The 20,983-nt window shown below is 64.4% G+C and overlaps 1 protein-coding gene across 1 annotated transcript in view; it reads left to right on the top strand.

Annotated features, from left to right (window-relative positions):
- Window positions 1-439: 439 nt before the first annotated feature.
- Window positions 440-20,983, top strand: part of COL20A1 (collagen type XX alpha 1 chain) — a 31,362-nt gene continuing 10,818 nt past the window's right edge. The window contains exons 1-18 of the mRNA XM_043553482.1: window positions 440-4,109; window positions 6,090-6,200; window positions 11,013-11,156; window positions 11,319-11,435; window positions 12,485-12,643; window positions 13,066-13,185; window positions 13,582-13,746; window positions 14,494-14,652; window positions 14,940-15,100; window positions 15,555-15,684; window positions 16,400-16,545; window positions 16,654-16,777; window positions 16,952-17,091; window positions 17,588-17,717; window positions 18,162-18,304; window positions 18,469-18,601; window positions 18,999-19,141; window positions 19,329-19,458. Of these exons, the coding sequence (XP_043409417.1) occupies window positions 3,992-4,109; window positions 6,090-6,200; window positions 11,013-11,156; window positions 11,319-11,435; window positions 12,485-12,643; window positions 13,066-13,185; window positions 13,582-13,746; window positions 14,494-14,652; window positions 14,940-15,100; window positions 15,555-15,684; window positions 16,400-16,545; window positions 16,654-16,777; window positions 16,952-17,091; window positions 17,588-17,717; window positions 18,162-18,304; window positions 18,469-18,601; window positions 18,999-19,141; window positions 19,329-19,458 (2,473 nt within the window). The 5' untranslated portion in view covers window positions 440-3,991. The remainder of the gene's footprint in view (window positions 4,110-6,089; window positions 6,201-11,012; window positions 11,157-11,318; window positions 11,436-12,484; window positions 12,644-13,065; window positions 13,186-13,581; window positions 13,747-14,493; window positions 14,653-14,939; window positions 15,101-15,554; window positions 15,685-16,399; window positions 16,546-16,653; window positions 16,778-16,951; window positions 17,092-17,587; window positions 17,718-18,161; window positions 18,305-18,468; window positions 18,602-18,998; window positions 19,142-19,328; window positions 19,459-20,983) is intronic.

The raw sequence follows: 20,983 nt of genomic DNA, 5'->3' as shown, positions 1-20,983 counted from the left end.
ACCGGGGGCTCTGCTGTCGGCCCCGGGGGCTTCGGTGGCCGACGCTCAGGCCGTTCCTCTTCAGTAAATTCTCGTCTGGGAGGCCACGCTGAGAGTGAGTTTCTTTGTCATGCTGAGTGCAGTGGTCAGGTCTGTGCTGTATCTTCAGACGTGGTCTGGCCAAGGGGGTGTTCTCCCAGACCCCTCCTGGGGTGCTGGGATGCGGTGGTCCAAGACCCTTAGGGTGGCAGACCGATGCCCTTGGTGCTGTGCCAGGTGGAGCCCGGGTGGGGTGCCCGCGGCCACAGGCTGTGTTGGCTGAGGGCTTGGGCGGTGGTCTGGTGCTCTCCTGTGCAGGGGTCACTGGCACATGGGAACAGAGTGACCTGGGTGAGTGCCCCAAAGGCCACTTTCAGCATGTGCTTGCAGATGGGACGGGCTGGGCGGGGCCTGGGGCTCTTGGAGGTGCAGGTGGGACACCTCCCGGGGGGGGCAGAGAGGTCTCCAGTGGGTGTCTGCCTGGGACCCGGGGCCCGTGGCAGCTTGCCTGGCTCTGGGCAGAAATGGTCTGAAGTCCCCTGACAGGGGAAGTGGGGCCAGAGGGAGGCCCAGCCGGGGGATGCTGAGTGGAGTTTCCAGAACCGGAGCTTTCTTCCTGGGTGGTCTCCCGTGGGCCATCCTGTCCGGGGCAGAAGACAGTGGGTGCCAAGCGGGAAGGCAGGTCTGGGTGGGGCCCAGGGGGCACGGGGCAGTCCTGGGGCAGTTCTTGGCTGAATCCCCGTGGGCCTCCCCAACCTGTGCTGGTGGCCAGCCGTCTCCCCCTCGGGCCAGCCTGGTGAGAGACAGGGCCAGAGGCTGCGAAGCCGCCCTCTGCTCCCCTGGCTGCCTGTGAGGGGTCCCACCCAGACCCCGGCTGCGGGACGCCAGGCTGACCAGGGACTGGTAGGACCACCGCCAGTCGATGCTTCCCGGTTGGCTCCGCCATCTCGGCCCCAGACCCCTCGCCGGACGCCAGGACGGACGGGCGGGCGCACGCGAAGGCCAACCCCCTCAGCTCCCTTCCCTCTGGCCTTCCCCACGACCGTGGCATTCTGCGCGCCCTGCCGGCCAAGCCCTCACACAAGTCCACCTCTGCTGTGGCCCAGTTCAGCCGCCCGGCGGGCCCTGACCCCTCACACCCAGAGCCAGGGCCTTCCCGGGGGCCGTCTGGGTGGGGATGACTGGGCGGTGGGGGCCCTGCCCTCTGGCGTGTCTGCTGTGTCTGAGCCAACGGGTGTGGTCAGGGGCGGCCCGGCCCCCGCAGCCCCGAGGGTGATGTCGGGGGCCACGCAGGAGGCTTCTCCGTGCCGAGGGCCAGTTTCCCCTGAGGCCAGGACTGGGGGAGGACCTGTGCACGCCGGAGCGAGGGCCCGTGATGGGGGCGACGTGCCAGCCCGCGGGCAGGCTGCTGTGCTGTTTCTGGAAGGGCGATGGGGCCCTGCTCAGCCAGGGGCCAGCACCCGGTACTGTACTGTCCCGTCCTCTTGGGGTCCTGGGCGGCCCCGATGCTGCTAACTGGTTCGGGGGATTCAGGGGCATCACAGGTGATGGGCAGGCACTGGGTGAGGGGCGGACAGGGTCCAGCGAAGGGCACCAAGGAGCCGACTGGCTTGTGCGCGTGCAGGTGGCGCCTTGGTGGGTGCGTGTGAGTGCAGACGTGTGTCCTGAGCACCTGTGAGCCACGGACAGACACGGTAGGCCCGGGGCATGGCTGTCCGTGGCTGCTGGGCCCCACTGAGGCGTGCGAGGCTTGGCTGGGGTGTGGGTCCCAGGACCGGGCAGGGCCACCTCCCGGGTGCTGCGTCTTTCCGCACCACAGCGTCCCGCTGTCCGGCTCGGGTCCTTGGGCACAGGCGCTCCCTGGCTATGTCCGAGAGCTCGTGTGGCCCAGGGTCTGAGGCCCGTCCCGGCCACAGGAGCACTGACTGTGCAGCTGGGCCCACCGTGCAGCCAGGACTGGGGGAGGGACACTCGGCCACCTGGGACAGAGCCGCCCCGGTTTCCTGGCCCAGACCTGAGACCGTGGGCCCCCACCCCCCGCAGTGTTCCCGGGTTTGGGGCTGGTAGACCGGCAGGCGTGAGGCAGGGGCGCTGGCTGGTCCTGCAGGGTCTTCCCTGTGGCCAGGAGTCCGGGGAGGGGATAAGCCCCCATGGGTCTTGGGTAAGGGCCCCCCCCCCCCAGCAGCACCCAGCCCCTGACCTTCGCCCCCCCAAATGCTCCCAGCTTGCAGTGAGTACCAGGTCTCAGATTCTGGCCTCCCCACCCGAGAGCCCCAGGCTGTGCCCACCCGCCAAAGTGCTTCTGTCTCGGGAAGCTGGACCCAGAGCGGCTGCCAGCCCCTGGTGACCAACTGCTAGTCAGCTCTGCTCACCCATCGGCTCTTTGGTGGGGTGATTCCGAGTCGGGTGGGGCTGGGGCGGGGTCCGGTCTGGTCAGCGTCCCTGCCCAAGCATTGGGCCTGGGGCTGCCCACATGGGCGGGGCCACACCGGGCTGGCCCTTGCAGACCGGGAAGGGCTGTTGCGAGGCCAGTGGGGCAGCAGAGGTTTCTGGGAAGGGGCCAGTGTGGGCATGGGCCTGGGCGCTGGGGCCCGTTGAGGAGGAGCAGGGAGGAAGTGGAGGCTGATACGTCCCCACCCTGCTAGCCTGCCGGAGGTACCTACGCCCGTCACCCCTAGCCTGGGGCTCAGACCACACGTGGTGGCCGTGTCCCTGAGGTGCCTCCCCCGTGAGCCCCTCTTTGGGGCAGACCCTGTGGAATGAGGAATAAAGGCATTTGGCTGGGGCACCCTCTCCCACCCCCGAGAGACCCCTGCCCTGCGGCGATGCGGTCCTACGCACTGGGACTCTGTACCCCCATCTTGGGCTGTAGATGGGAAGGGCGGAGAGCCTGGGGAGAGGAGGAGGCGGGGGGAGGGGGGGTGGGGGGTGGGGGCTGGGCCGAGGCAGTGACGTCTTGAGGAAAGGGGCCTTCATAAGCCCCGGCCCCTCGTGGCTGCAGCGGGACCAGAGTGGATGTGAGTGCACAGGGACCGACCGAGCGATGCCACCCGCACCCAGGAGGAGGTTGGTGACTCACCTGTGGTCCTGGGGGCTGAGGGGATGAGGAGGGCCACCGGCGATCTGCTGGGTCTGTGATGTGAGGACGACCTTGCCTTTTCAACAAGTCCTGGGGCAGGGAGGGCAGACTGTCCAGAGGGTTCCTGTTCACAGCCGTGACCTCTGTGCTCCTGGAAGGAGTCCCACTGGATCCGGTCAGGCTTCTCGGGGGCGGAGGGGTCTGGCTTCAGGATGTGGATCAGGCAGGTCCCGGGACCTGGAGCGTCCAGATGGCCCGTGCGTTGCCCTCTGGCCCTCCGCGGCCCCGAGGACGCCCATAAGCTGGGCAGTTCCATGAGACGGTCCTGGCTCCCACCTCCCCTGGGTGTGGCTGGACTGGCGGGGGTCCTGAGGTTCTGTGCTGTGTGTCCCCTCTGCACTGTCAGCAGAGGCAGTCCCCAGGCTGTGTGCAGCCGCGGATGGGACGGCGGCCCCTCCCCACCTCCAAGGACCTGTACTTCCTGCTGAGAAGCTGGTCCTGGGGCTGGCCGAGGGGCCCTACGAGATCCTAGGGGCTGTGCTCAGTCTGGGGCCCCAGTCCCCACCCTGACACCATAGGCTGCCCCCACCTGGCCTCAGCTCCCTCCCCAGGCCCCTTGGCCCTGGGAGCAGTCTGTTCTAATGACGAGAGAGGGACCGGGCCAGCAGTCAGGACCCAGGCCCCCCTGTGAGGGTGTCCTGGGGGTGGAAGGTAGGAGCAGAGGCTGTGATGGCCAGATGCACCTGGGGGCGGGTTGGGGCAGGGCGGCTGACCTCTCCCCAGAGGTCATGCAGGACACCGGTCTGCTGTGGGCAGGGTGTGGGCGGTTGTGGGGTGTAGGACTCCCCAGATCACTGCACTTGGGGTGGCCAGGAGTGATTGGACGGACGGAAGATGGTCCACGACCTCGTCTCCCACAGGCGGTGCGCCACGAGTGCCCTTGTGTGCCCCCACCTCGGGGTCTGCCTCTGGCTGTGGCTGGGTGTTGCCGTGGGACTCGGCCAGAGACGAGGTAAGGACGTGGCGGGGGTGCTTCCTGGGAAGGTGGCCCCAGTCAGCGCCCAACCCCAGCCCAGGCCACACCCGCCCAGGGCACAGGCCCCACTGCTCTGCCTCCTGCTCCTGACCCTCCCTGGGAGCCGTCGTCCCAGGCCGAGGTCGTGCTCTTGAGGAAAGACGGGACGCCGGGGGCCACCTGTGCTCCTCTGCCCAAAGCGTCGCCCTCCGCTTTTTGCTGGCCCTTTGGCCTTGCCGTCTTCCGGCCCAGCCCGGGGATGCTGTTGTTTTCTCGTTTGTTTTTATCGCATTTACACGTTTTGCATCCAGTTCCTACAGTCGTGTTTTGTTTTGCGTTACTCAGGACGCCTCCTCAGCAGAAAGTTTCCAGACGGCACAAATCTGGAGTAGAAAGCGGAGCCCCCTTTGCCTCCTGTCCCCCCGGAGGAGAGCACCGTTCTCTGCCGTCTGCCGCCTGCTTCTGGCAGTTGCAGGCACTGGGAGAGGGCAGGGCCGGCCTGCCTCTGTCCTCGGCACCCGCGTGGCCAGCGCCTGTGGCCGCTGCACCGCGTCTAGCCAGGGGCCTTTTCAGTCCGATCGCTTCCTCTTGGGCATTTACAGTGTTTCCCTGTGGGAGTGACGTGTTTTGGGGGAGTGACGTGACCCCGAAAGGGACACGGCTGCGGGGCCGGACGGACTTCCTTGCCGTGTTCCCCGCGCGGGGTGCTGGTTTGGACAGATTCTGGGAGGGCCGGTGTCTGGCCGCCAGCGCCCCGGCTGTGCCCCCCGCCGAGAGGGCTCCCCCGAGTCGAGGGAGGGCAGGAGGCCACACGTCACTGCCCGGATTACTGCCCAAGTCCCCTTGCGTCTGACTCGTGGTCTCTGTTGACACGGTCACGGCAGCGGGGCACACGCGTGGCCACACCTGGTGTGGAGTCCGCCAGCCACTCTTTTGTGGCACGTCTCCTTAGTTCTGGTTGCACATTGGCAACTGCCGCTGGGTCGTGTCCCGGGTCCCCGTGGCTCTGACAGGACCACCCCAAGGTGGGGCCAAGTCACTTGTGAGCCCACAGACCTTGAGGTCAGGACTCATTCAGTATGATAGATGGTCTCCCGGCCCCTAGGAGGCCAAGGTGGGTGGGGGCCCACATGTCTGGGCTGTCTTCCCCGGAGATGGCCCTGGTGAGGGGACAGGCCCCCCGCTGTCCGCCCTGTGCCCCACCACGGCTCCTGACATGCAGACCCCAAAGGCATCTGGGATGCCTCCCCCAGGGTGTCAGCGGCCCAGCAAGACACAGAAGCCTTTCATGAGCAGGAGCTGGGGGGTGGGGGGGGCCCTGCTCACAAATGGCTTTTTATGGCTGCCCCATCAGACGTTCCCTGGTGCTCCCAGCGAGCAGCCTGGCCCATCCGGGGGCCCAGCCCAGCTGTTTCCCACTCTGAACCACTGGTCATTGTGTCTGCCTTGGGACCCCCCCAACCCCTGCCCTGCTCCCCACACCCCATCTCTCAGTAGGGGCATCCAGAAGAGGCCCATCTCTGTCCCTATTTTCCAAAAATAGCCATTCCTGCCACAGAGCTCCCGGAAGCTTCCCCGGGAGGCCAGTCTGTGTCCTAGGGCCCGTCCTCCACCACCCTCCTCCTCCCAGGACGGCCGCAGCTCCCCTCCAGGGCTATGTGGACTCTGGGGGGTGGGGATGGGGGAATCAGGCAGCTCCGGGCCCCAGGGCAGCAGCCACCACATGGGCTCCACGCTGGGGATGCCAACCAGGCTGTTCCCGCCAATCCTAGGTGCTGGCCTGGGCCCCGTTCGGCAGGGCCGGCCAGGCCTCCCTCCTTGGCTCTAGCAGGTGGTCCCTCTCAGCCCCAGATGGGGCCTCGGGTTCTCAAGTTGTCCCCAGTGGGGCCAAGGCACCTGGGGCGGAGGCTTTAGGGGGCACAAACTCTCTGGTGCTGTCCTCGGGTCAGCCCTGACCACCTGGTGCTGTCTCCCCAGAGAGCGGCCGCCTGAGGCTGGCGGTGCTGCCTGAGGACCGGCTGCAGATGAAGTGGTCGGAGTCGGAGGGGAGCAGCCTTGGCTACCTGGTGCAGGTGAAGCCCATGGCAGGTAAGGTACCCCTGGGAGGGGTGCCAGTGCCCTGCCCGTCGTCCCACACCCGTGTGTGTCTGCCCCACCGGCATGGGGAACGTGGCGGGAGAAGAGCCTTTAAAGGTCCCGCCGCTGTGTCCCCACATCCGGCACACCCAGAAGGGGTCAACCAGTGTCTCTCGAAGAAACGAGTCTGTCCTCAAGCTTCCCCTCCAGAATTCTGCACGCCTACCTAACGGACATTTTGCAGGAGGGGGGCCAAGAGCCCTGCGAAGGTACAGCCACAGAGCACCCCCAGCGTGATGTTGGCCGCTGGTCTTAAAAACTTCAAAAACTGAGATTTGACACCAACCCTGAGTGTGTAATTGCAGGAAGTGGCACGCCCCGGAGGGGGACGGGGCTCCCCCAGCCCACTCAGGCCCCTCCCCTGGCTCCAATCTGTCTGTGCTCCCAAGAATGACCCCTTTCTGACTTGGGGGTAGTTTTCTAATATTTTAATTAAGCCAAGGCTGCTCATCCTGTTTTTCAAATATTTTCTATTTTTTTTTTTTATGTTTATTCATTTTTGAAAGACAGAGAGCACAAGCAGGGGTTGGGTGGAGAGAGAGGGAGACACAGAATCAGAAGCAGTCTCCAGGCTCCAAGCTGCCAGCACAGAGCCCGACGTGGGGCTCGAACCTATAAATTGTGAAATCATGACCTGAGCCAAAGTTGGACACTCAACCGACCAAACCACTGAGGCGCCCCTAAACTTTTTTTAATGTTTATTTTTTGAAAGAGAGGGAGAGAGAGAAAAAGAAAGAGGGAAAGAGTGTGCTCGGGGGAGGGACAGAGAGAGAGGGAGACACAGAATCCGAAGCAGGGTCCAGGCTCTGAGCTGTCAGCACAGAGCCCGACGCAGGGCTTGAACTCACGAGCTGTGAGATCATGACCCGAGCCGAAGTCGGACGCTCAACCGACTGAGCCACCCAGGCACCCCAAACAAATCTCCATGGTGCCACGCACACCATTCCTCTCTCCCTGTATCCCCTGTAGACTGGCACTTCTGCCCCAGAAGTTGGTCAGATTCCAATCTGGTTATATTTTGTTGGCAGAAATTCTTGTAAGTGATTCGATGCAGTTTCTACTGTGCCACAAATGGAGGTACACAGTGTCTGGTGTCTCTTTTTTTGTGAAGTTAGGATTGATCAGTAGGTATGAGATTATTGAACACTTTTCATTATGATTCCGTGTCCCCATCATCTTGGTAGCTATGGTTCCTTTGTTCATGTGGCGATCACCCTGGAGACGACCACCAGCAAGGACATTAACTTGTCAGCAAGTCCTGTACTTGGCCGCTACACCGCCTTTCCCCCGGTAGAGACAAGGCCTCTGATCATCGCGGCCACATTCATCCCCTCTCTATGCACATTAATTCTGTATCTATATTAAATCTCAGAGCACATTTTAATCACTGTAGTTGACGTGATGTTCATTTAGAACAACTCACATGTACACCCCTTCCCTTTATTCCTTCCAGAGTCTTCCAATCTGGGATTTTTTTTTTTTTTTTTTCCTGCCTGAAAATACTCCTTGGCGTTTCCTGCGGTACAGTTCTGCCAGATGCAAATTCTCTGGGCTTTTGTTTTGTTGTTTGCCTGAAAATGTCTTCATTCTCTGTTCTTGAAAGATACTGTTGCTGGGTATAGAATTTGGAGTGGGCACTTTCTTTCGGTACTTGGAAGAATCCTTTTACCGTCTTCTGGCTTTTATTGGGTTTTCTCGAGAATTCAGCTACCAGCCGGATTATTGCCCCGTGAGAGGTGATTCCTCGCTTTCCTTCCTCCTGACTGCCTTCTGATTTTTCCCTCTGTTTAATTTTGAGCACACTCAATCTGATGTTCTTGGTGTGGGTCTCTTCTAACCTCGCTGCAGATTCATGGGGCTTGTTGGGTCTGGGTCTTACTGTCGTACAATTTTGGAGAATTCTTTAGCCAAGTCTATGCAAATATCACTTGTGCCCTGTTTGCTGTCTTTTCTCTCTGTGAGACTCTCATCACACATGTGGGCCCTCTCCTGTATCTGTGCCTCTTATTTTCTTCTGTATTTTTAATTCTTTTATTTCTCCGTTCTTAATGTTGTGTTTTTATTCTGACCTATACTCCACTATTCATCTCTTCGTTTGTGCGTAAGAAGCTGTTAAGTCATTTTTAGAATTCCTAACTTCAAGTTTTTGTTTTTCCATCCTAGAATTTCCATTTGGAAAATATCCATTTGGTTTTTACATTCGAATTTCTTTTTTACTGTTTCTAGTTTGACACCTAACTTCATAGGCTTATCCCTAAATCTTCAAACTAGTTTGCATAATTATTTAAAAGCCCCATAACTTGTCCAGAAAAATCAGTGGTCTCTTCCTATTGTCTGTTGTTTCTCTTAACTTTCTATCACTTCCTCTTGCTCCTTGTACACCTGGTTATGTTGCATTGAGTACCAGCCGTTGTGAAAGCTTACAGAAATAATTTATGACCTTATGTAACATTGTCTTCCTCCAGAAAAAAAAAATTGTGGGGTGCCCGAGTGGCTCAGTCGGTTCATCGTCCAACTTCGGCTCAGGTCATGATCTCACGGTCTGTGAGTTCAAGCCCCGCGTCGGGCTCTGTGCTGACAGCTCAGAGCCTGGAGCCTGCCTCGGATTCTGTGTCTCCTCTCTCTTTGACCCTCCCCCATTCATGCTCTGTCTCTCTCTGTCTCACAAATAAATACACATTTAAAACAATTTAAAAAAAAAAAGAAAAAAATTATGTTTCTGACAGAGGCAATGGGAACTAGCAGTTTGGGGTAATCTTTGTTAAATTTTAGAGGTTGGAAGTATTTGAAGCTGGGCTCCAGTCCCTTCAAGGGCTGGTCTATTCCCGTTAACCCTTGCTCTTAAGGGTAGACCTTTATGGTTTCAACCCAAAAACTCGGGGAGAGGGCATGGGCCAAGAGTTCACTTCCAGCCCAGACTTCCTATTCTTGCTTCTTAAGCCCCCATAACCTTTGTCCTCATGGCCTCTCTTCCAGACTCCCTGCATTGCCAATTCAGGCTGTTCTGACAAAGCACTCCAGACTGGGCAGCCTAAACAACATTCCGTCCCTACAGTTTGGGGGGCTGGACATCTGAGGTCAGGGTGTTGGCACCGATGGGTTCTTGGTAAGGACCCTCTTCCTGGTTTACAGACAGCTGTCCTGTCTCTGTGCCCACTCCTGGGGCTTCTTCAGAGGGGCACTGACCGCATCACAGGGGCTCCACCTTCACAACCACTCATCTCGCCGTGGCCTCACCTCCCAACACGGTCACCTTAGGGGGCAGGAGGTCAATGTGTGGATTTTGGGGGGATGCCAGCACTCAGCCTGTAGCACGGCCCCGGCCAGGCCTGCTGTAGGGGCGCCCTAGCGGCTGCATCCCTGCTCTGGGTTTTGGATCGTGGCCTCAGCAGCTCTCGGCAAGCAGCTTCTTTGAAAATCCTCCATCTAGTTCTTCTAGCTCTTACGGACGGAGGGTCGTGTGGTCTACCAAGTCCGCCGATGCCCGTGGTCTACGCGCCTGGGCGGACAGGTGGGCAGGTGCCCTGCAGTAAAGCCGAGAGCGACGGCCACCTCGGTCAGCGCTTACTGAGCTCACACGTCAGAGCTGCTCGCCTGCGATCTGTTCAGTGCTCCACCTTCGCAAAATACTTGGCTTCTTTTAACGATGACAGGCCTGTAAGAGTTTGTGGGGATGCGGGATTAGGACCTAGCGTGTGTGAGGCCCTGGCTACGTGAAGCCAGCTGCATCGCCAGTGGGGTGGGGGTGAGGGGCAGGCGGTGGGACCCGAGAGGGGTTGGAGGAGAGAAACAGCAGCCTTTGGGAGGGGGTGAGCGTGAGCAGAGCTGATCCCAAGAAGCCAGGAGTCCAGAATCCCCGAGGCCCTGTTGTGTGGCGTGAGCACCGGGCCAGGGCAGGGGGTGTGTGTGTGTGTGTGTGTCCACGCCCGCACGCACGTGCACACATGCACACGTGAATCCCCCCATCGACTGCTCGCTAATCACACATCTGTGCAGGTGGGCTTGGCATCCGACAGACGGGGTTAAATGCCGATTCCACCATTAAGTGACTATGTGGCTTGGTCCTTGGGGCCTCGGTTTTCCCTCCTACAAAGTGGGGGCAGTGGGTTTGTGAAAATCACGCAACTTGATGAATGTGACGCACACACAGTGAATGCCTGACAAAGTGGCTCCTAATTACGACAGCGGCAGTTCCGCGACTCCTTGGATTTCGCGCGCCCCCAGTGCAGACTGGCCACACAGCAGGGCAGAGTCGGCCTTCTCTCCACCTGCAGGGGTGCCGGCCCTTCCTACCCCTTCCCCTGCCTGGCACAGGAGATGGGACAGGTGCCCGGCGCCCCCTGACACCCGCTTCAGTGTCTCCTCTGAGCAGACAGCCGCGTCCCCTTTGGGATTTTGCTTGTTTTTCATGCTTGAAACTCAGCCTCGGCCTCAGACCCACGGAGGTGTTTACGGGCTGGCACCATGCGGTCCAACCACAGTGCTGAGGGCAGAGCGGGGGCCCCGACTCCCCCGTCTTCCTCTCTCCGTGTGCCCCCATGTTCACGTCCTCAAGGTGCCCCCGAGGACGCTGTGCTGGGCGCCCGGAGGACGTGTGCATAAGTCATGGAGGGTAAGTCCTCGTCAAGGACACGGACGTGTTGCTGTCACGGAGCCACGGACAGGCATTCCCTTTCAGTTCGTTCCCCAGAGTGCAGTCCCTCCCATCAGACCTCACAGAGAGGAGCAAAGACCTCCCCCCTCCCTGTTCTCTCCCCACCCCAGGGGACGCGGAGCAGGATGTGATGCTGACCACGAAGGCCCCCAAGGCCACGGTGGGGGGCCTGAGCCCCTCCAAGGGCTACACCGCACAGATCTTCCGGCTTACTGGCTCAGGGACCACCCTGCTGGCTCAGAGGGAGTTTGTGAGTAAGTCCGTCACCCCGCCCCTGGAGCCCAGCCGCAGAGCCTGCGCATGGGGAGGAGTGGGACCCTGGCCCTGCTCTGGCTGGAGCTGTGGCTCCCTGGTAGCCCCCGGGCTCTGCTCCCACCTGGGGGGCGGTCCTGACAGCCCCTCGTCCCTCTCTGCAGTAGAGGAGCTGAAGAGGCCCCTGGGGGCAGCCCCGGAGCCCACGCCCTCCCATGTGGGGAGCCCAGCCCCGGAGCCCCCAGTCGCCTCGTCCCCGAGCCAAGACCCGCCCACTCTTGGCAGCTCCAGGTGGGATGAGGGTAAGTCGCTGGGGGAGGGAGCAACCTTCCGCCTCTGCCGGGCTCTGTTCATGGGGCGGGGCGCTTCCTCCCGGGGGACCCCACATTCCAGCTTGACCTGGAGCGTGCCGGCCGCTCTCCTGGCTTCACGCAGATCAGGGGGCACAGGTCACCGCTGGGGGTGCACATGGGCCCCAGTGTGCCTTGCTTCCTGCCCACGTGCGGTGGGTAAGAGCTGACACACAGCTGTGTCCCCCCAGGACTGCTCGGTGAGGAGCAGCACCCGCCCAGGGGCCCCGGGGGCAAGGCCCCTTCTCAGCCCACCAAAGACCTGGAGAGGCAGAGCCACCCCAGGGCCCCTGAGGGAAAGACCGAGAAGCCAGGTAAGCAACCAGGGCGCCGGCCCCTGCCTGCTCCCAGGTGGCTGCTCCCGTGTGACCCAGGGCAGGGCAGACAGCTGGGGCATTTTTGGTGGGCCCGTGAGGCCCTGTAGGTGGGACCGTGTCCCCCATTAGAGGGGGGTCTCCTTGCACTTCCCCTACCTGCGAGTCTTCACGAGGGGTCTGTCACGGGGTGGGGGGTTGGGCGCTCAGCCCGGTGGACTTGTCTGTGCGGACTCTCAGGAAGCCCCCGACCCGGGCAGTGGCTCCGTCATCTCCAGAGAGCTCCTAGGTCATGGGACAAGCCAGTGAGACCTCAGCCCAGAGCTGCCAGCCATGCTGACCCCCACCCGCCCCAGTGGGCACCCCCTTGGCCCGCCCCCACGTGGACAACTGCACAGGGGGACCGGCACTGCCGAGGCCGCCCGAGCACCCGGGCGTCTCGCTAACCCTCTCTGGGGGTGCTCCGGGGGCCAACACAGGGACCAACGTTCACATAGGGACTTGGTCACCCCCCTCACTCCAGCCAGAGCCCCATGGCCCCTCCCTCTCCCTCGGCCCCAGGGAAGGAGATCCTGGGGGGCTGGAGCTGGCCCGGAGCAGCTGGGGGGGTAGCCCTGTGGTGTTGTGGGCCTGGCCCAACTCCTCGCCACCCACCCTCCCCCCCAGCCAGCCCCCAGTTCCGCTGCACACCCCCTACACCTGTGGACATGATCTTCCTGGTGGACGGGTCCTGGAGTATCGGCCACAGCCACTTCCAGCAGGTCAAAGATTTCCTGGCCAGCGTCATCGAGCCCTTTGACATCGGGCCGGATAAAGTCCAAGTCGGTGGGTACCGGCCCCTTGCCTGCCTCGTGGCCCTGCCCCCCCCCGGGTGTCCCCACAAGTCCTACCAGCATGCGGGGGACGCCCAGCGCAAAGGAACTGGAAGTCAGGGCAGAGGCCCAGAGCCTCTTGGGGAAACAGGAAAGCCCCACCAGTGGGTCTCACCCGTAGCTGACAGGCTGACCCCACCAGGCCAGGCAGGGGCATCCCCACAGGGGCATGTGGGACAACAAGGCAGGGGGGAGGTCCCCACAGGGGCAGGTGGGACAGCCAGGTTGGGGGGAGGTCCCCACAGGGGCAGGTGGGACAGCTGGCTCCTCGGGGCACGTTCTGGTGACCTCTCAGTGTGGAACACGGGGGCCTCCCTGGCATCCTGGCGAGGCTGCGCGTGGGGCCTCCGCTCACCCGCCCTGCCCCCGCTGCAGGCCTGACTCAGTACAGTGGAGACCCCCAGACTGAGTGGGATCTCAGCACCTTCGGCGCCAAGGAGGACGTGCTGGCCGCTGTCCGCAGCCTCCGCTACAGAGGGGGAAACACGTTCACAGGTCTGCCTGGGCCCCCGGCGGCCCCACCCCGGGGGTTTCTGTTTTCGGGTCTCCGTCCCGCGGGTCAGCCTCCCAGATTTGGAAACTTGCACGCTGATCCACCCAAGTGCTATGTGGGCACTGAGCCTGAGTCACACCTTTGTAAAAAGCAAATCTCTCCTTGCTGACCTGTGATGAAAACGGGGGTTGCCGTCTCCCACGGGCAGACCCTGGGGCTCGCGGTGCTTTGAGGGAAGGGGGTGGTCCCTGCCTCTGGGTGCCCCTCCCCCTGGAGGGGCCAGGACTGACTCAGCGGGCACTGTGCTGGGGTCAGCGGCCGGTGGGGTGGCACCGGGCAGGGAGGGCACCAGGAGGGGCGCCTGGGGCCGCATGCCCTTTACCACCGCTGTGCCCAAGGCCTGGCCCTGTCACACGTGCTGGAGCAGAACCTGCGGCCGGGGGCGGGGCCCCGTCCAGAGGCGGCCACGGTGGTGATTCTGGTGACGGACGGCAAGTCCCAAGATGACGCCCGTGCCGCTGGCCGTGCCCTCAAGGACCTGGGTGTTGACATCTTTGCTGTGGGTGAGTGGCCCCTGGCCCCCTGCTGGGGTTCTCACGGCGTGGCAGCCCCGGCCGCAGGGTCAGTTTGCACCCCTACTTGTCCACCCGGGCTGGAGGTCTCATGGCGCCCGTGCCACAGGGAGGACAGTCCCTGCTCGAGGAGCTGCGCACCGTGGGCGCTCAAGGGGGCGTGCAGACGTGGGGCTCCCGGTTTGCACCCCCTGTGGGCACCTGCCCCGCCGCGTGCGCTCCGTGCTCTGGGCTCCACGGGCGCCCAGCACCCCCAGCGACCTTGTTCTGCTCACGCCACCGGTCAGTTATCACCTCTGTCCCTCGAGAAAGGAACTGCGGGTGCGGGGGGCTCCTGGGGGCAGTGGGCCTCCTTGGTGCCCCAGCCCCCCTCAGGCAGGTGTGTCCCAGGCCCCAGGTTCACGGGAAGGTCTGGGGGTTTGTGGGACTCTGAGGAAAGCACGCTGGCCTCCCTCCCGGCCCCAGACCCCATAGAGACCCAGGCAAGCAGGGCACAGCCCGCAAGGGGCCTCCGGGGGTCCAGCCCCACCCGCAGCAGCGCCCAGCTGCGGTCTCTCGGGGGGGCCTGGCAGGTGACCCGGCTCTGGGGCCCGCAGGATCTTGGGTACGGGGCTTGGGAAGGCCCCTCGGACTGCGGGGCGACTCAGGCCAGGGGCCCGGCGGTCTCGGCTGTAAGATGGGGCAACGGCGCCGGGTGGGCGGGGCCGGGGCGTCCTCACCGCCGTACCCTGTGAACAGGCGTGAAGAACGCGGACGAGGCCGAGTTACAGCTCCTGGCGTCCCGGCCGCTGGACATCACCGTCCACAACGTGCAGGACTTTCCCCAGCTGGGCACCTTGGCCGGCTTGCTCAGCCGCCTCGTCTGCCACAAGGTCCAGGGCAGGAGCAGGGCCCCGGGTGAGCGGCGGGTGGTGGTGGCAGGGCAGGGCCCCCCTGGCTGGCTGCAGCCCTGCCCGGCCCTGCCCGCCCGCTTCGGGCCAAGGGGCAGGGCGGTTGCGGCCCCTCCGGGGTACGCCCTGCGCTCCCTCCCTCCTCGGGTCTCGGGGCTCTGAGGGTGTCTGCAGCCAGGACGACACCTGCCCCTCCCGGAAGGGCCTGCCGGGGAGGGCAGGGGGAGCGGGTAACGCAGGCTGCCCGCTGGGCTGTTGGCCACTCTCCCCCCTGTCCCACAGTTACATCGACAGCGGGCAGCCCCTCCTCCCCGGACACCCTCTTCACTCCCACCAGCCTGGTCGTGACCCAGGTGACCTCCTCCAGCGTCCACCTGTCCTGGACTCCGGCCCCCCAGCCGCCCCTCAAGTATCGGATCGTGTGGCAGCCTTCCAGGGGTGGCGCCCCCAAGGAGGTGAGACGTGGCTCCGGTCAGGGCCACACGTGACACGGCCATCACGGAGAAAGCATGGCAAGGGTGGTCCCGCCAGACCCGCAGCGGCCACGGAGCCGGAGCCCCGAGGGCAGGCTCGGGTGGCCGGGGGCAGAAGGTGGAGCGCGTGGGGTGCTTTGATGGCCGCCCGGTGGCCGGGGCCGGGGGTGCAGCCGTGTGGGAAGCGAGGACTGACCACAGCCCCCACCGGAGCTGACTGTCTCCCTGCCCTGCACCCGCCGCACCCCCTACACCCGCCCCCTGCGTGCGCCCCCTGCGCCTACCCCCTGTGGCCATCCCCTGCCCTGCACCCCCTGCTCCCACCCCCTACACCCACCCCCTGCGCCCCCTGCGTGCGCCTCCTGCGCCTACCCCCTGTGCCCCCTGTGCCCACCCCCTGCGCCCACCCCCGGCTCCACTGAGGCTCCTGTTGTAGGTTGTGGTGGAGGGGCCCGCCTCGTCCACGGAGCTTCACAACCTGACGGCCGGCACGCAGTACTTGGTGTCTGTGCTCCCTGTCCTCCGGGCTGGGTTCGGAGAGGGCCTGAGGCGCCTCGTGACCACAGGTGGGTGGGGTGGAGCCGGCCGGGCTTGGGGCTCGGGGGCTACCCTACCTGCAGCCTCCCCTTGGAGCCTCATACCAGCAAGGGCGATGCCATGGGCAGGCCCAGCCTCAGCCCAGTCTCTGGGCCTCTCTGACCCTCAGTGTCTTCTTCTGAGCTGCTCAAACCTTTTACGGAGCTCCCGTCCTACCTGGCCGGCCATGAGCCCCCTTTAACAGCTCTATTGGGAAACGAATCACATGTCCTCAGGTTGTTGGTCTGGCCCCTGAGGGTCACCACAGTCCACTGTAGAACGTTGTCCTCACCTGCAAGAAGCTGTGTGCCCCTGGCCGTTGCCCCCAGTCCCCCAGCTCCTGGTGACTCCAGTCTGCTTTCTGCCTCCATGGATTGGCCATTTCTGGACCTTCTGTGTCGGTGGGACCATTCAGCGCAGGGCGTCTTTAAGGGGTTGCTAACCTAGGGGCCCTGGCCTCCCCACCCTCAGGGCAGGTAGCCTTAAACAGAAACACACCAGGCGGCTGTGATTCCCCAGAGCTGTGAGCTGGAGACTCGGCCCCAAGTGAAATGTGGGTCTGTGGGCCTTTCTTCCCACCTGCCTCCAGCGGCCCCTTCGCAAGGTCTGCGCTGACCCAGCCCCGCGGTTATTCTAGCGAGGGCCTCCTTTTCGCGTGCGCGCTTCCTGGAAAGTGCTGCTCTCTTCCTTTCTGCCTTCCCCCAGCGCCTCTGCCTCCGCCCCAGGCGCTGGCCCTGGCCGCAGTGACACCCAGGACCATCCGCCTCACCTGGCAGCCGTCGGCCGGGGCCACACGGTACCTGGTGCGGTGCCTGTCGGCCTCCGCCAAGAGCCAAGAGGAGGGGAGAGAGGTTCGAGGCCAGCCGGAAGGGGAGGCGGAGGAGGGTGCCCGGGGCTGGGGGCAGGTGGGGTGGGGAGGGTGGCGGGCAAGGGCCAGCATGAGCACCACGTCCCCGCAGGTGCGGGTGGGGCAGCCCGAGGTGCTGCTGGACGGCCTGGAGCCCGGCAGGGACTATGATGTCTGGGTACAGAGCCTGCAAGGGGCCGAGGCCAGTGAGGCTCGGGGCATCCGCGCCAGGACCTGTGAGTGCCCGTCCACCGGGCAAATGCCCCACTCTGGCTCCCCCCAGCCTTCCACCAGGTGGGGGACCGCAGACCCCTCTGGTGGCCCCAGCAGCCCTAGCCCCTGCCCACCCACCCCGATACACTTGGGGACATGGTGCTGGCTGGTCCCTGAGGCCTCGACGTGCTCTGCAGCCACCCTCGCGCCCCCCGGACACCTCAGCTTCTCGGATGTGAGTCACGACTCAGCCCGTGTTTCCTGGGAGGGCGTCTCGAAGCCCGTGCGTCTGTTCAGGATCAGCTTTGCCTCCAGTGACGGCAGCCATTCAGGGGAGGTGAGAGCAGCTCCTGCCCGGGGGCCCTTGGGGGGCGTGGTGTCCAGCGGGAATGAGGTGAACAGGGTGGGGGGGGCCCAGCACCCTCAGCACCTCCACCCCCACATTCACAGTTGTTGGGTGTTGCTGGGCCCCCGGGCGCCAGCCTTGGCCTGCTGAGGAGCGGCACGGACCATGTCCACCTGGGGGCCACTCTGCAGGGGTGGGGGGAGACCGGTGGGAGGCCAGGAATTGGACCCATACACCTAAATGACTCCCGTGACGAGGTGTGCAGGGTTCGTGCTGTCCTGACAGGCTGGCTGGACTCTCTAGGGGTGGGGGGGCGGGGGGAGGGGAGGCCCCGGGAGGCCCCACGTGTGCTGGGCTCCCCACTCCCAGTGCACACTCACTCCCCCACTCGGGGCCGTCATGGGCCGTCCCGCTGGCAGGTCCCAGGCCGGGGTCTCCTCCCTGGCAGGGGCAGTTGGCTCCAGGCCTCCACCCACGTGCCTCACAGGTGGAGGCTCCCGGCAACGCCACCTCGGCCACCGTGGGCCCTCTGTCCTCCTCCACGGCGTATTCTGTCCGCGTCACCTGCCTCTACCCCGGGGGCAGTTCCTCCGTGCTGACCGGCCGCCTGACTACGCGTGAGTGGGCTGCGGTTGCCTGGGGCCCCCAGGCCGCTCTACACCTCCACCCGACGGATGGTTCACAGCAACACATAGCTGCCCTGCGCGGTGCTGAGCCGGGGGCACACGTGCCTGGACAGGTGTGACGACGGGGTGTAGGGCCCTCGAGGGCACGACTCCGGGCACCTCTAGAACCAGGGCTCATGCCCAGCCTGCAGCCGGGTCCTGGGCAAAGGGGGAAAATGTGGGCATGGCTGCTGGGTGGGGTCTGGGGATCCCCTCTGCCCCCCATGGGGCAGTCACCCCCAAGCGTGGTCCTGCATCGGTGAAATCTCCTTCCCGGGTGCGTTAGGATGTTTCTGATGAGTCTTGAGGGGCAGGGGTGCGGAGGCCACCTCCTCACGGCATCTGCTTCTCCAGGCCCCGTCCCCCCAGCCTCAGTCTCCCCGCCCCGTCTTCCAGGGAAAGTCCCCAGCCCGAGCCAGCTCTCGGTGACAGAGCTCCCTGGGGACGAGGTTCGACTGCAGTGGACGGCCGCCGCGGCTTCCGGCGTCCTTGTGTACCAGATCAAGTGGACGCCCCTGGGAGACGGGAAGGCCCACGAGGTGTGGGCCGGGGAGAGGAGGACCATCTCCCAAAGCCGGGCTCCGGGAGGGCTCAGGCCCTCGTGCTTTGTCCCGGGGACGGCTGCCTGCCCGCGGCCTGTGAGCCGAGCCCCAGGGAGAGGACACCTCTTCGTGGGACGGACGCCTGTCCCTCCTCTCCACAGATCTCTGTCCCAGGGCACCGGGACGCGGCAGTCCTGCCTGGCCTACAAAGCCACTTGGAGTATGAGATCACCATCCTGGCCTACTACAGGGATGGGGCCCGCAGCGACCCGGTGTCCCTCCGCTACACCCCCCGTAGGTGACCGCCGCTCTGCCCCCCAGCCGTGCAAGGAGCAGGAGCAGCCCAGAGGGACCCTGGACCCTCCCAGCTCCAGGGGTCCAGGGCCTTGAGCTCCAGAGCCATTGACCGGCAGCTCCCTGAGTCCCCCAACCCTCTGGCCTGACCACTTGGGTCCACGGGCTCCCCCGAGCCCTCCAGGCAGGTGTTCAGGGGCAGCCAAAGTTTCGGGTTACCTGGTATGACAGAGTGCTCAGGACTGTCCTGGAGCTGACCCGGTGCCCAGTGGTCCCGTCTGCGCCGCAGGACGTGGTGGGAGGGTGGGGGCGGGGGGAGCAGGGACAGACCCCCGCGGGGCATGCCGGCCATCCTCCAGCCCCGGCCTGAGCCCCCAGGGTGGCGCCTGCCTCACAGCGCACCGGAGCCCGCCCTCTGACCTGGCCCTGGCGTCCAAGTCACCCGACAGCCTGCAAGTCAGCTGGACACCTCCAAGCGGCCACGTCCTCCACTACCGGCTCACCTATGCGCCAGCCTCGGGCTCGGGGCCCGAGAAGTCGGTGGGTCTCAGCCGAACAGGGAGGCCACGGCCCATCGAGCGCCCCCGGGTCCCGGGGGAGACACAGCCGCCCTGTGTGTTGAGGGCGGTCGCCCCTCTATGACGGATGCAGACAAGCGAGAGCAGAGACGCTCCAGAGGGGGCAGCTTAGGTGACCGTGTCCCCCCCTCCCCCCCGCCCCACCCCAGATCTCTGTTCCAGGACTCAGCAATCACGTGACGCTCCCCAACCTGCTGGCGGCCAGCAAGTACAGGGTCCTGGTCTCCGCAGTCTATGGAGCGGGGGAGAGCAGGACTGTGTCTGCCACAGGCCACACGGGTGAGTGGGCACCAAGACCCCCAGGCCCCAGTCGGGCCCCCGACCCTCACACCCAGCCAGGCCCCAGCCAGGACCCCAGACCCAGCCAGGCCCCAGACCCTCAGCCCAGCCAGGCCCCAGCCAAGACCCCAGACCCAGCCAGGCCCCAGACCCTCACACCCAGCCAGGCCCCAGCCAGGACCCCAGACCCAGCCAGGCCCCAGCCAGGCCCCAGCCAGGCCCCCGACCCTCACATCCAACCAGGCCTCAGCCAGGACCCCAGACCCAGCCAGGCCCCAGCCAGGCCCCCAACCCTCACGCCCAGCCAGGCCCCAGCCAAGACCCCAGACCCAGCCAGGCCCCAGACCCTCACACCCAGCCAGGCCCCAGCCAGGACCCCAGACCCAGCCAGGCCTCAGCCAGGCCCCCGACCCTCACACCCAGCCAGGCCCCAGCCAGGACCCCAGACCCAGCCAGGCCCCAGACCCTCACACCCAGCCAGGCCCCAGCCAGGACCCCAGACCCAGCCAGGCCTCAGCCAGGCCCCCGACCCTCACACCCAGCCAGGCCCCAGCCAGGACCCCAGACCCAGCCAGGCCTCAGCCAGGCCCCCGACCCTCACACCCAGCCAGGCCCCAGCCAAGACCTCAGACCCTCACACCCAGCCAGGCCCCTGGGAGCCTAGAACCCGTGGGCCTCCTTGCTGGAGTCCTGCCCCAGGCTGTGCCGAACACTGCCAAACTAACAGAAGGGCAATCAGGGTTCTCATGGAACCTGCCCCCATTGGACAGCACAAACACCAACCCAGGGGTTAGGACCATGCCGGTCAATGCAACGCATGCAGGCTGATGTGGCTGGGGGCTCCTGGTTGGAACCTTGCCAGCAATGCTCAAAGCTGGGGAACGGGCTCGTAATTGTCCCATCTCTGCGTCTGGGGGTGCAGGCAGCGTCCAGCCCGGCAGGAGTCCCGGGCAAGCTGGCTGTACCTCATAGACAGGGCAGGCGAGGGGCCCGGGCTGGCCTCCCTCGATGCACGGAGTACGGGGATGTGGCCTCAGTCGGCCCTGGGGGATGGCCACCCACAGGCAGGACCAGCTGAGGACACCGGGTCACACACTGCAGAGCAGAGGGCCCACTGAGGCCACTCAGCTGGGCCACTCCAGTCTCCCTCTGTGTCCCCTCCGTAGGGCCATCTAGTTTTGGCTTGAATGCCTCTGGGGATGGGGGTCTCCCTACTCAGTGGTGCCTTTACTGGCTCGTGAACAACTTCTAAGCACCCACTGTGCCCCTGGCAGCGGAGGAACCCTGCACAGCCAGGGACCTGGCCGGTGTGTCCCTGGGTCAGCGTGTCCCCAGGTCGAGGTGTCCCCAGGTCGGCATGACCCCAAGTCGGCATGTCCCCAGGTCAGCCTGTCCCCAGGTTGGCATGTCCCCCAGTCGTGTCCCCAGGTCGGCATGTCCCCAGGTCAGCCTGTCCCCAGGTTGGCATGTCCCCCAGTTGAGGTGTCCCCAGGTTGGTGTGTCCGTCTCCCTGGCCCTGCCACCT

The sequence above is a fragment of the Prionailurus bengalensis genome, chromosome A3, assembly GCF_016509475.1.
Source record: "Prionailurus bengalensis isolate Pbe53 chromosome A3, Fcat_Pben_1.1_paternal_pri, whole genome shotgun sequence".
NCBI lineage: Eukaryota > Metazoa > Chordata > Mammalia > Carnivora > Felidae > Prionailurus > Prionailurus bengalensis.
The sequence above is the reverse complement of the archived record's forward strand: the minus strand, read 5'-3'. Positions and strand labels throughout refer to the sequence as shown.